At 40.8% G+C, this 13,812-nt stretch overlaps 1 protein-coding gene across 1 annotated transcript in view; it reads right to left on the reverse strand.

Annotated features, from left to right (window-relative positions):
- anos1b (anosmin 1b) overlaps positions 1 to 11,190 on the reverse strand; it is a 49,110-nt gene extending 37,920 nt beyond the window's left edge. The window contains exon 1 of the mRNA XM_030083561.1: positions 10,892 to 11,190. Within this exon, the coding sequence (XP_029939421.1) occupies positions 10,892 to 11,071 (180 nt within the window). The 5' untranslated portion in view covers positions 11,072 to 11,190. The remainder of the gene's footprint in view (positions 1 to 10,891) is intronic.
- Positions 11,191 to 13,812: the final 2,622 nt, after the last annotated feature.

Below are 13,812 nucleotides of genomic sequence, written 5' to 3' on the forward strand. Positions count from 1 at the left end.
ATCGTCTTTTTCTCCTACTAACAGACTTCTCCTCACACACCCTTCACAACATGCTCTTTACTCTCACCACAAATTATAGTGTCCTCTGATAAAAGTCATGGTGTGTATCTGTTTTGCCCCAATTATGCTGTATTTCAGACAGGCAGTCCTTTACATGGTTCTGATAGTAAAACATTAGAAACTAGAATTTGGCACTCAGAGAGCGCAGACCTCCGCTACAGGTTAAATCAGTCACCAACAACAATAAGAACACCATATATAATAAAACAACATTGTGATCGGGGGTGTGATCGGAGCGGAGTGCTGTGGCGTGCGGCGCGCAGTGTGCGTAGCAGTGCGGCGGGCCTGCCCAACTATGTGAAAGAGTCCCTATCTCTCAATGATAAAGAATCCTTTAAAAAAATTCCTGGATCCAGACGGTGATCCGGATCATTACCAAAATTTAACAGATTCTAAGTTAGCCCGAGACCCACCTTTCTACAAAGTTTCACTGCAATCAGTCCATAACTTTTTCCGTAATGTTGCTAAAAGAACCAACCCACCAACCAACCAACAAACCAACCAGCAAACTGACGTGATTGCGGAGGTAATCAACTTACAGTAGAACAGGGAAGTTGACATGAAGTGTCAATGGAGTTCTAAAGATTGCTGATGAGCGTTCAGTGTTTTTGGAGTGTTTATCAATGTTGATAGGTGTAATCAAAGCTGCCTAAATCTTTGAAACAAAGAGCAACATAATCTGAAGACAAACATCATGGCGTGCTTCTATAGTGCGTGAGTATGCCTTTAAGACTAAATGAGTTCTGATGGGGCAGACACCCTTGGCTTAGCAGTAATCTGTGCTAGTTGTTAAAAGGGATAATGCTGGTGCGACAGCTAAACTAGGCTGCTTTAGAGACAGGCGAGAGAAACAAGAGAGCAGCAGAGCATTAAAGCCAAGGTTTAGCCCCTAATGAATAGATTAGCAATGAGTCTGTGGGGAAAAGAACAGAGGATACGGTGTCATGGTATCACTACAGAGACCGAAAGAGAAACATGTGCTTGCTTTTGACATTTCAAGCTTCCTGCTGTCGTCAGGAAGCTCCTGCAACAGGCGCCGACCAGGTGTTATTAATGGCGTCACAAATACAACTACAGATCCATACTTTACAACACAAGCGCTTCTCAACACTGTAAAACCTTAAAACTAACGTCAGAGCAGCCGACGTAACTGAGAAGCCAGCAGACTCAACTTCTGCCAATCTGCAACATCAATACTTGGCCTAACACATCCTTTTGGATGCACATTTCAGATATTAACAGCCATGCATAATACATATATCTGTCCATTCATCTACAAAGGCTCCGTTCTAGTAAGTTTTAGAAGAGCTTTGGGAGATATCCTACCTGACATTTTCAGGAGGGCACTGATATCCATGTTGTTACTTCATCACAGAGAGACAAACAACCCACACACACACTCTCATTCACAAATTAGAGTCACTTATCAACATGCTTGGATTCTGGGAGGAAGTCAGAGTGAATGAAAAAACCCACACATGAGCACAGGGAGAATGTGCAAACAGAAAGGTATCAGCCTGGAATCTAACCAGCATTTAGTCAAGTTTGTCTAAATCAGCTGGTTGTGTTATAGACAAGTCACGTGTTAAAAAAAAAAAAAAAAAGTCATTTGTTTGTATTCTATATTCTATCTTCCTAGCCAAACTGTGTGTGAGAGGCAGGGCACACCTTGGACCGATTCTGCAGAACGATCGTTTGTTAAATGGCACCTGTGACTATTCAATCACCAATTAATTTCACAAGCACTATGACAGTACCTCATGATTTAAAAAAAAAAAGATGCACTGATTGTAAACTCACAATTCAAGGCTTCGGTCAAGCATTGAACAGGCATGACTGTGACTGTTAGACCACTTCACTTTTTTAATAGGGAAATGATTTGTGTGAAAAACAAACAAAAACCTCGGCAGGTTTTTTTTTTTTAGGTGCCTGTCTGGCAGTGTGGAGTTTCCTCACATCTGTTTACACCCAGTGTTACTGACCAGAAAACACTGCAGGGATTTTTGAGGTCTCGCAAAACACATTTCCTATTCTCATAAAACATTTTCGTACATCCTGAAAACTACATTGTTCGCATTTATATTTACTTGCTTGTCTCCTCCACTGACTATAGCAAGCAGGCGAACCAACACCTGTTGCTCAGCAGAATAATAAACCGCTGGCAAGATTCTGCATGTGCGTGTGTGTGCGTGCGTGTGTCTGCACCAGAAAAACGATAGAACAAGACATTTAGAAAAACTTCTTTATTAAAGCAAAAAACAGATGCGCTTTAGTGCAACCTACTGAAGTGTGTTTGCGTGAATGTCACTGCCCAGCACAGTCCATGCCAGTGTTTTTTTGTCGCTGTGGCTCATGAACTGAAGGATTCCATGTTGTTGGGCTGGAGCTCTCTGTATTGGCACACGCTGCATCAGTGGACTGGTTCCATTGGAATTAATGAGATCCCTCTGTTTTATTGCAGACTACTGTCAGAGTGAAAGTTTTTTCACATTAACGACTGTGAAGCAAACCTTATTAAAACAATCTGTAATGCTCGGTGAACTGGTGTATTTTTATGGAAGGGATGTTTAATTTTAGTTCTTTTATAACTTTGGCTTTTCTTTGTCACATTTCCGAGAATTACATCCCTAAAATGAATGTACCTAAACATTGAGGTATCAGGCTGGGTTTCAGAGAGACTAATGATAAGCGCTGTTGTGCAGTGTAGTGAAAAAATGTGGCTGTATGGAGCCAATAAAATCTGTATTTCTCCCAAAGTGATAGTTGAACACTGGAACAAAATGTTGATTCAGCCATAAATCTATCAAGTATTTCCTATTTTTGCTAGGTATCAAACAGGTTATAGAGATGTTGATTTCATTTTAAAGGATTATGTGCTGGTTTATAAGTTCAATTTTTAAAACAATCACACTCCTTCAGGTTAACGAAGTGACAGAAAACAGTTTTTAATATTAAATAGATATAAACAAAAGGCATTCAAATACAATTAAAAACACACCAGGTATCCTTCACCTGAACTGCACTTGATCAGTGTGTGTTAAAGAGCTTTGCATGAATAGTTGATCAGCAAAAACACGATCACAGTGCAATAAAGAGACAAAAACACACATAATTCACAGTCTCTTATTTTCTAGTGCAGCTGCTTGTTCATATCAGCCTCTCCTGGTCACTCCGTCACTCCTTCTGTCTTTCATTTAGACTAAAGCTCCAAATTTCTGCCAACCCCAGTAAAGATGACAGGAGAGCTCTTGAAAATGATGGCGATGATAAACTGTAGATGCCTCATTCAAAGAGCGGAGGACAGTGTGGGGGCTGGTTAAACATCTCCAGATTTTCACAAAGGAGATATAAGCTATGTTCCCCCTGCCGGCCTCACATCTTCATCCTCACACTTAATCTTTTTCACACTTTATTTCTTTCTTTCTCTGGCTCCCTTACCATAGCATGCCTCCTCCACTCCCTCTCTGTCTCAGTAACGCCACGAAAGCCACTTCAGCACATTATTGCTCAGTGCTCACATGCGGATGCACACATATACGTACTCATCCCAACTCAATTTCATGGGACATATTTGCTGTCAAACCCAATTAAGGCACTTTGGACGAGTCTGTGTGCCGTACGGCTATCAAACGGTGGTCAGAGCGAGGTTTTGTAGGGTCTCCAAGTGTGTGTGAGTATATCTGTGGTGAAACAGCTGCACATGCTGAGAAAGACTACAGTAAAGAGAAACGGAGGATTGGCAGAAGGTTACTGGAGGAAAAGTTGGCTGTGTGAGACACAGAGGAAGCACAAGGGAGGGGGACACCAGGAGGAGCAGAAAAAAAAGAAAAGAAAAGAAAAGAAAAGAAAAGAAAAGAAAAGAAAAGAAAAGAAAAGAAAAGAAAAGAAAAGAAATATATGAAAATTAGGATCTGGGAGGAGATTTGAAGGATTGGAAGAGGTGAATGCTGTGAAACAAGCGCATTAAATTCTGCTGACTGCTGTTCACTTGTCAAGACTTTTAGTCTTCAGGGTAATTTTATTAATCGAAAGCTATGACTGAAGGGGATATTGACAGTACGTGTGGAAGAATATTTCAAACTAAAACTCACATCAAGGCTTCCAACATTTTTCTGCAGCTTTTACAGTTGATGCACCAACAAAACATCTGCACTTTCAAAACACAGTTCACCAAACAGAAGAAAAACATGCATTTAAAATGGGGAACAAAAAAACATTTTTATGATGGATTGGGACTTGGTTGGATTTCACTCTAGCACTAAAAATATTGGGTCTTAAACATTTTAAGCCTGGAATCACCAGGAGAAATCTGTCTGAGCCTCAGACACGGGAGAGCCATCAGACACAGAACTGAAAGAAACACTCACACTAAAGGACTTCCACATGGCTCTGATGGCTGTTGAGTCCTCGGAAATCATTGCTGAAGAAAAACAACCTGATATTAGCCACGGACACCAGCACACACACACACACACACACACACACACACACACACACACACACACACACACACACGGAGGAAACATGTGCAGAGTTTTCGTGCACGCGCACAGCTGCACACACCCTCCGATGTTTGAAAGAGCGTGAGATATAAATCAGACTTCTGACAGATACAACGATAAAAAGTGTGTGCAGGAGAGAAAAAGGCTTAAAGAGAGAGTGTGTGTGTGTAAATTATGCGTGTGTTGTGGTCAGTGTTTGCGGTGAGGCGCAGTAGAAAGTCTATTTAACACGAGGCATTAACTCCACTAATCACACCCAGATGACCAGAAGCAAGCACAGCCACAGTGAGTGTGTTATTTGTGTGATGAATGTAAGTATGACTAACTTTCACTCAATAGGATACAAAACTCTTCCCAAAAAGCCCACGCCGAGGTCCCAGCATTCCCGACAGAAGCCCCTAATTAGTGCACGTATGTGCAGCCATGTGTGTTTCCGAACTTGTGTGTCAACGTTAGTGTTTGTGGTGCTCCACATCCTGTAAACAACCGTCACAACAAAGTGGTTTTTATACTGTCTTGAACCTTCAACCTCCTCTGAAATTCACATCTGTTCTTCTGGTTGGAATCTCTGAGTTGATGAAGACAGTGACAAATTTAAAAAAGTCCAATAATGTCATTAAATAATGTTTTATGATAAAACTCCTTCACATATTCAAAACATGAAGTTACTGCTAGTAGCCGACAAACGTAGTTTATTTTTTTTTAATATCCCTTTCAGCCTGAGTCCACCGAGGTGCGAGGGATCCCCACTGCAGTGGACGGCAGTGAGCAACTCACAATGGCAACAATGACAGTGCCTTACAATTAAATCTCTGCCAGTCATCAGATCCAACCATTATCCTGAGTTGCTGCCACTCATAATAAGAGGATGTTAACAGAACAGACTGAAATCAACCCTATAAAAAAACAATTAAAAACCAGTGTTAATATAAAGAATTATTGACATATATCAGCTTTTCAATCAGAGATTTAAATGTACTTCCATATTTTTGATCTGGCTATTCCGTCTAAAAGTGTAGGTTAAGGATTGATCAACGTATATTGCCATTTCAGTGAAAATATTTTTCTTTTGGTGTTTTTTTAGACAGTGATCGTCACCACAGAAGCAATCTAACATTTAAACTGGCACAACTCTAACTTGTTTTGTTTTTAATTTTACATTTTGTTGGGGAAAAAAACTCAAATCTGAGAATGTTATTGTGTCAACTGAATTTTTGGTTTTTTACAGATTCTAGTTACCTGCTTTCATCTGTTTAAAAGATAAAATCACACTAAACATTCAGACACTGAATGTCTCTTCAGATACAGCAAGTAGCTCTCTATTATTTAAAATGATCAACTTTTTCATCAATATTTTGCAGTAGGACACAGCCAGAAGGGGCAAACACTAAGAAGAAGAATGGATTTAAGTATTACATGTAACAGGCCATCCCAGTGTTCATGTGGTAATAACAGTCTCTTTGTCTCTCTCACTTCAGCTCCAGGAACAAAGCTCAAAGCCTCACCATTCCAGCTGTGACTTATTGTCTCGGAATTTCTTTTCCTGGTTTCAGGTGAGAGTCACTTCTACTCCACCACAACTTTATCACCATTTGTCCAAAGTTCCACCGATCAAATGACAGGGCAGAGCCGAAGCTGTGCAGCCTTTATCTTGAGGGTGAATCAAACAAGGCTTTGTCTCCAGTCGTCATTCACCCCTTCGTCTCTCTACCTGCTAACCTGCAGAATCAGACCACATCTACAGCCTGCGTATCAGCTTGCCAAGACGTCTGTCCTCATGTGTCTATCACAGCTACGTGTGTGTGTGTTTGTTCGTGCATGTGTGCACGCTCTCTACCATCTCTCCATCCCTATGGCGGTCTTCGTGCTTGATCAAGTTTGTCTACCTGCGTTTATCTCATCTGTCTCTGTGCAACCTGACCTGCTCGTTGTCTCTGGTCTTTTTCAGAGCGTGACTGGCTGGCTGACCAACCTCTGGCCTGATTAGAGTTACCTACCGCACAGCCTGCAATGTGTGTGTGTGTGTGTGTGTGTGTGTGTGTGTGTGTGTGTGTGTGTGTGTGTGTGTACACGCACACACACACACACACAGATGCACAGACAGCTCATTCAGCCTCACACTGGCCCTCAGCCCTGGCCTGAACCACTAACCCTCTGCTCATCAGTGCGACAGACCTGAGAGTATTTCAGACACACAATCTAATCTCATCTGCTGCATTTGTGCAAAAACTTTCAGGTCTGCAGGCCAGGCTAGACTTCTTTTTTTTTTTTTTTCTTTTTTTGGGAGTTTACATCAAGAAGAAGTTTAGGAATATGACAACATTCTAACATATATACATTCACTCATGTCGGCTCTCTCTCTCTCTCTCTCTCTCTCTCTCTCTCTCTCTCTCTCTCTCTCTCTCTCTCTCTCTCTCTCTCTCTCCCTCTCTCTCTCAGACACACACAAAAACACACAAAAGAGCTATAATTACACTATTACACCATGCAGAAAGAGTAGTGGAAAACCCAGAGACGCAGCAGAGAAGAGAGGTGTAAATAGAAAACTGGTGACTCACATTCTAGTGGCTACAGACTAGCCGCACACACACATAGAGAGAGAGCCAAAACACAGGGTTCACCCACATGAGGCCAGAGGACGCACTGTGTGTGTTTGTGTCTGAGAGTGGTGACAGAAGAGGATGAAGAAAGCGCTCTTTGCCCTCGCTAATGTAGCTCGCTGAAGCCTTTATCAAAAGGGATGTTCTTTAAATGAATGAATGCTGTTAAACGCTGCCTCTCCCACCCATCAATCACTCCGTGTGCTTTCTAAACTGTCCCATAATAGGTTCAGGGAGTGATGCTCTTTCCAGGATGTGGCTAAGAGGAAACTTGTTTCCCTGTTTGCCCAAACTTTTGGAGGTTCTTTTTACTTTGGCATAGATATACAGCATATTCAAAGGCTCTTTATATTCTAAAATGAGCTTTTCGTGTTGAAAACTGTCCTGTTGCTCAATATGCCAGTGCCGATCCAGTTTTTTTATGTTGTTTGTATTCCTTTTGTTGCATTTCAGTCATATTATTGGTCAATTACACAAAGTTTCTTTATAAAAATGGGATGTGAAACATACCACAAAACAAATTCTCAAAAGTCCTGAGAAAGAGTCTGAAAGAAATTTTGAGAGAAGACCTTTATCCTTGTGAAATCAGAGGGGTTTTTAAGTACTGTAACTTTGAGTTAATTTTTCAAGATTAACTCAAAATTGTGAAATTAATATCATGTAATTTTTCTTTCAGGAGAGGCGTTTCACTCCTTGAGCAGTCAGTGGTCAGCCGCTATAGTGAGCAGGTGCAGGCCAGCCCATGGCTGTATTCCTGCCAAGAGCTCAGAACAAAGTAAACAGAGGAAATTAAAACTCTGTATCTCATTACTAAGTAGGCCTTGTCTTCTTGGTTGCATATGTTGCACAAGCTATACCTCCAAAATATCCCGATTTTTCAGTCCAGGTGAAAAACAGGTGTTTTACATTTTACTGACTTGGGAAATGAGAAAAATATCTGTACATGTTACATTTTCTTGTATGTGGAGCGTTACCTGATTTCATACCATCATAGTAGCTGTTGTGAATACTCCACAGACAGCGGTGTTTTTCCTAAGAAACTGTTGCTTTTTAGATATCGAATCATTAATCACCACAGGGACTGGATGTGCAAACAAACTATGACAGCTTACTATTGGCACAAAATACAAGCATGATATTACAGTCACATAACAGAGGAATGCAGCATTTTATTAGATGAAACCAGAGGAGAAACTTTAATGTCCGGTCTGTTCAAAACCTCCCAGTGAACCGGTTTGGTTTCCATTGCTGCTGTTTGATGGTGCACATTTGACTACTGAGCTCCACTTCATAAAGTTTAAACCAAATGTTCCCTTTCTTACACCTCCGTTCCAGAAACCCCATCCCAGACACGCACATGCACGCCTCCAGGTACACACACACACACACACACACACACACACACACACACACACACACAGACACACACACAAACATCTCAGGGTTGAAGAGTCATCCAGAGGCCACCCTAATTACCCAATGCACAGGTGGCGGGAGTCTATTCTAGATGGACAAGGACCAGACCAAACCTTTACTCTCTGCATGAACATAACGCAAACCCACACAGACGTACACACTCACTTCTACACACCTCAGAGCCAGTGGGGCTGAGCTCCGTGGCTAATGACTTTCCCACCCACTACACGGCATGCACATGTTGAAGCCGTTAACGATAAGTGGCTTTTCAAACTTGGTAACGTCCTAATGTCCCTGTTAATCTCACATTCCTGACTACAAAGACCACAGTGCATGGGCCAGTGATTTCAGTGAGATGAGCAATTTTGTGAACTATTACGAAACAACAGCCTGACTCTTTTTGTCTGGCTTTGCCCTTCCGAGCGCTGAAATGGGATAAATGAATTGTCAGATAAATTAGGACACCCATTTTTACAATCTCATAAAAACCTTAATGAAAGCAAACCAGGTTCACTACTGTGATTGACAATTTAGACATCAAGCGTTGCGATGAGCTTCTTATGCATGTTTTGCTATCTAATCTAGCTCATTTCAAATCTCTGAAAAATATAAATTGTTTTTCTGCATAGAAACAAAAACATGTTCATTGTCAATTAAAGTATGATAACATTCATGACAAAAATTATCATCAAAAAACAATCCCTGCTCTGAGAAAATGGTGGAACCTCTTGTCTTCTTCTTTTGAAAACAGCTGTTATTCTGACAAATCAAAGCAGAAAGCAAGACATTTCTGATATATGAAAGGTAAAAACAGTTGTTTCAAAACTATTTTAATCCTGCAATGCCAGCTGTTATATTCATTATGGAGCAACAGAGGGTTGAACATATTGATAGTGTCCCTGTCTTAAGCAATGCACTTCAACATCAGCATTTAGGTTTCATTTAAATGACTGGCTTTTCACTGTCTTTGAGTGTTTTGACATATTAATTTAATACCTTGTGGAGTTTCATTCTACAGTGTCTTTATTCTGAACATTTAAGTTTCTCAGAGTTAAATTTCTACCCCTGACATAACTGTCCTCATTTGAGGTATTAAAAAAACACCTACAATTTCAGTTTAGAGTGATCATAACCAAATGCCTTTCCAGTGTGCTGCCACAGTAGTAGCAGAATTTGCCAGTGAAACGCAGAAAATATACAAAATGCACATTAAAGAGGGGGCATTGAGTGCAAGGTCTCCAACATGAATGGCCAAAAGAACTGTTTTTGTCTTTTTCAGCAAGTTAAACTTGCTTAGAGCCACAAAACACATTTCAAAATTAGGAAAACACCACTCATAAAGATGTTTATGGTGTTTATACATGTAAAACACATCTTATATTGCAACTACGACATTTCACAAATAAGAACAGTAGACACTGTATCAAATTCCAGCAGTTTAACCTTATATGGCCAATGTCAATTCTATTGATTATTTTAGCCATCTTTTTTTTTTTTTTTTTGGATGTGGCCATTTTAGCAGTTTTAATTTCATCGCATTTTAATATCTATAATTCTTTAATATTCTCCTTCTTTTGTTTCTATTTCCAATATGTAGCTGCTGAGGTGTTTGACTTTCCTGTGTGGGATAAATAAAGTCTTAACTAGTAAATTTATATTTAATTGGTACTCAGTTAATACGTAAACTCAGACCTTCTGGCTGTTTTCCCTTTTCAGATGCATTTTAGCAACATCAGCATTGTTAAGCAGTTGTTCCCACCAACATTTTATCCACATCTTTCTACAGGTAACCAGCATCACCGGCAATGAAAGCACGTTGGTTTCTCCAGGTTGAAAGAAGCTCTTTATTTTTCTTTCCCTTATTTGGAAGCATGCAAGTGACATGGTGGAATGTGACACTTTAACTGACCAATTATCAAACCATTCTTGGCTTTAAATGTCACATTTGTTACCTTTTCAACTAAGGAATTTGTGTGCCTTTGAAATAAATGTGTGTGCAAAAATGACATGAAAAATTGTTACCTTGTTCCATATGTTTGTCCTAGTGTTTCACCACTGCAAATGAGCTGAAGAGCCACACATGGCACTGACAGGCTGATACCAGTATAAAACTTCACAAACTGTGTGTGTGTGTGTGTGTGTGTGTGTGTGTGTGTGTGTGTGTGTGTGTGTGTGTGTGTGTGTGTGTGTGTGTGTGTGTGTTTGTGTGATATAGTGAACGTGTCTCTAGTGGTCACACATGTGTTTTAAGACAAGCTCTTGAGGTGTGTCTATTTTGCAGTAAAGCACGCAGAGCAGAGAAGCTGGAGGTACCTGGAGGTGTCTGAACGCCGCGGTGAGCTGGGTCATGTGCAGCGTGAGGCACCTGGAAGTGCATCTGGCGCTGTTCATCTTCTCCTGAACATCCTCCTGCTCCGGTGAACTCCTGCGAGCCCGAGTCAGCGCCAGCAGCAGCGCGCACAGCAGCGCCAAGCCGGCCCGGCGAGCAGACATCGCACCGGCAGAGCGCGCGACGGCAGACTTATATTACTATCACACGGCGGCGCGTTTCTTTCGGTCCCGTCCGGCGCCCCGTGCGCGTGCAACCCTGTGACTGAGCGGACTGAGGATATCTGTCCCTTATCTGCCGCTTACCCGCCAGCGAGCTGCAGGGAGTGGAGCGGCTCTTCCCTCCTCGCGGACACTCCCACAAGTGCGGCCGCGCGGGGTTACTGCGCTCTTCATCTGTACTTTCCAGATGGTCATCATCATCATCATCGTCACTCAAACCATCATCACCTAAGCGCATGCAGTCATCATCATCATCGTTGTCGTCGTGGTCGCCCTGCTGTTGTTTCTTCATCACATTCATCTTTTATCTCCTTCAACTTCATCATGGTTTTCAGATTGTCCTTCATCATTACCGCTCATGCATCATCATCATCGTCATCATCATCATCATTATTACAAGAGCTATCATATGTGCAGTGTCTCGTGGTCAGCTACAGGTCATCCTCCATGTTTCATACACACAAATCCTCAGGCAGGATGTGAAAGGATGTTTCGTTGTTCCTTTCTCTGCTTTCCTGTCTTTCAAAATGCTCATCCTACCAAACTTTGAAAATTTACTCCGAAATCAATGTGATCTCTGATAGGCTTAAAGGTCCCACATTTCACAGTTTTCATATTTCACGTGAGAAAAATATATATCATGGACATGTTCAGCAATGCAACACAAGAGACAATCAATTAGGCTCATCTTTACACCAATTAAGAAGTGAATAAAATTAAACTCATTAAGTACTTTTCATTTCCACACATTTACTATAAATGGTTAATGGACTTTACTTGTTCAGCACATTTCAGTACTAGAGCAATGTCAATCTTTCACCTCTCTCTCTCTCTCTCTCTCTCTCTCTCTCTCTCTCTCTCTAATGCTGATATGCAAGGTGCTCATACATCAGTGGAAGCACATTGGGGTTCAGCATCTTGCCCAAGAGCACTTTCACACATGGGACAGGAAAAGCTAGGGAATTGAACCTCCAAGAAGACCTGCTCTAACAACTGAGCCACTGCACACTTCTCACTCTTGTTATTCTGATGTTATTGCTGAAGTATTTGTTGTTACAAATCTCAAGTCTATCCCACTGAAGAGGTGAGAGAGAGTGTCTCAAATTATGCTCAGCCTTAAAATAAATTAAGTGCCTTCCGAGGAAGTGCATTTGTTAACCTTTAGCAAAACTGATGACATCTTGAATGAGGTCAGCCTTGCTTCTTTCAGCTCCCTGAAACCATCCCAGTGTCTTTGCAGGAAGCTACGGTTTGTGTTTTTCTACTAGCAGGTGAGACGTTCAATGCATCTCAGTACTTCATAAATGCACTGAAGCAACAGGCTGTGCCATTAGGAGCATCCGTGGTGTTGAGGTGCTGATTGTTGGGTTCCTTTTCTTAAAATAAATCAGTGTGTGCTCTGCTGCAATCTTTGTCCATCTTTATGTTCTTGCCGTTATGATGGTCCCATTTTGATCCTTCAATGTCAGCAATTCCTATTATTGTGAAGCAGAATTTACCAAGTGTCGGATTGTTCACCCACTAATAGGGAAAGCGAGCTGGGTTTAGACTGTCGTGAGACAGGCTAGTTTTACTCTACTGATGATGTTTTGTTTATCTGAAATGCTGATTAGACTTCACTGATCTCATAGTATTTGCAACCCTAGCAGGTTTTAGATTTTATGTAATTTTCTGACTAAAAATTGTTTTCAATTCCAGATTATTTGTTTTGAAACATCTTGTTCAAGAGCATGTTTGCAGCTTATTTTGCACCACCGCTGTCACATTATGATCGTTATCACTTGTCTCATCAGTGTCTTTAACAACAACTAAGAAATTTAAGTCACTACAAAGGAGCCGTTTTCTTTTGTCTTTCTCTTTTCTGGCCTCCAATGTGCAGAATTTTGCTATGCATTAATGCTTTTTGGTCACTTTTCATCATTTGTATGCTCTCTGAAAATATTGATCAATCAGTCTCAATCTTCAATACAGTATTTATTTCAGTTGCCTTTATATTTATGTGAAAAAAACCCTACTATAGTCACCGTGCATCAGAAAAACACAGTCAGTGCCACTGTGAAATGATCATCTGCTCAAGTTTTAAAGCTCTAAAGCAGGACAAAAACAAGGGTTGCAAAAGTGTAAGTCAACATCATGTATGTGGCTTGCTAAAAAGAAAAAAAAAATGCAAAGAACAAAAGACTAAGGTCCAAAAGGAAATGACAGATCGTATAGAGACTATATAGTAAATGGATAGCAATACCGCAGGGACTACAGACAGGAAGATGGATTGTGGAGATCATGTCATAACACAGGTGGGAGTGACAAATCTGCAAATCTGAAACAAGAGTTAAGCAATTACTGGACAAATATCTGATGACGGCATTACCCACGTTTGCACATTCATCATATTTTCTCTTGTATCACCACAAACTCCTCACTTCTGTTTTTTTATTGACATGATGTTTTCCAGCACCCCCTTATCTGGAAGGAAATTTGCTGAAGATCAGAAGAAAAAAAAATAAAACACTGAAACTATATCAAAGATGAAGAGATGAACTGCAGAGCACATGAGAAAGCATTTTGGAGCCAACATTTTGCATGGCTGTCTATGATTCTGAACCCATTAGCAATTTGCTGTAGCTATTTTAAAAAACAAAATTCCCTTTATTGTCTGGGAATTCACTTCGAAGGTAATTATTGCG

This window comes from Salarias fasciatus, chromosome 23 (assembly GCF_902148845.1).
Source record: "Salarias fasciatus chromosome 23, fSalaFa1.1, whole genome shotgun sequence".
In the NCBI taxonomy this organism is placed as follows: Eukaryota; Metazoa; Chordata; class Actinopteri; order Blenniiformes; family Blenniidae; genus Salarias; species Salarias fasciatus.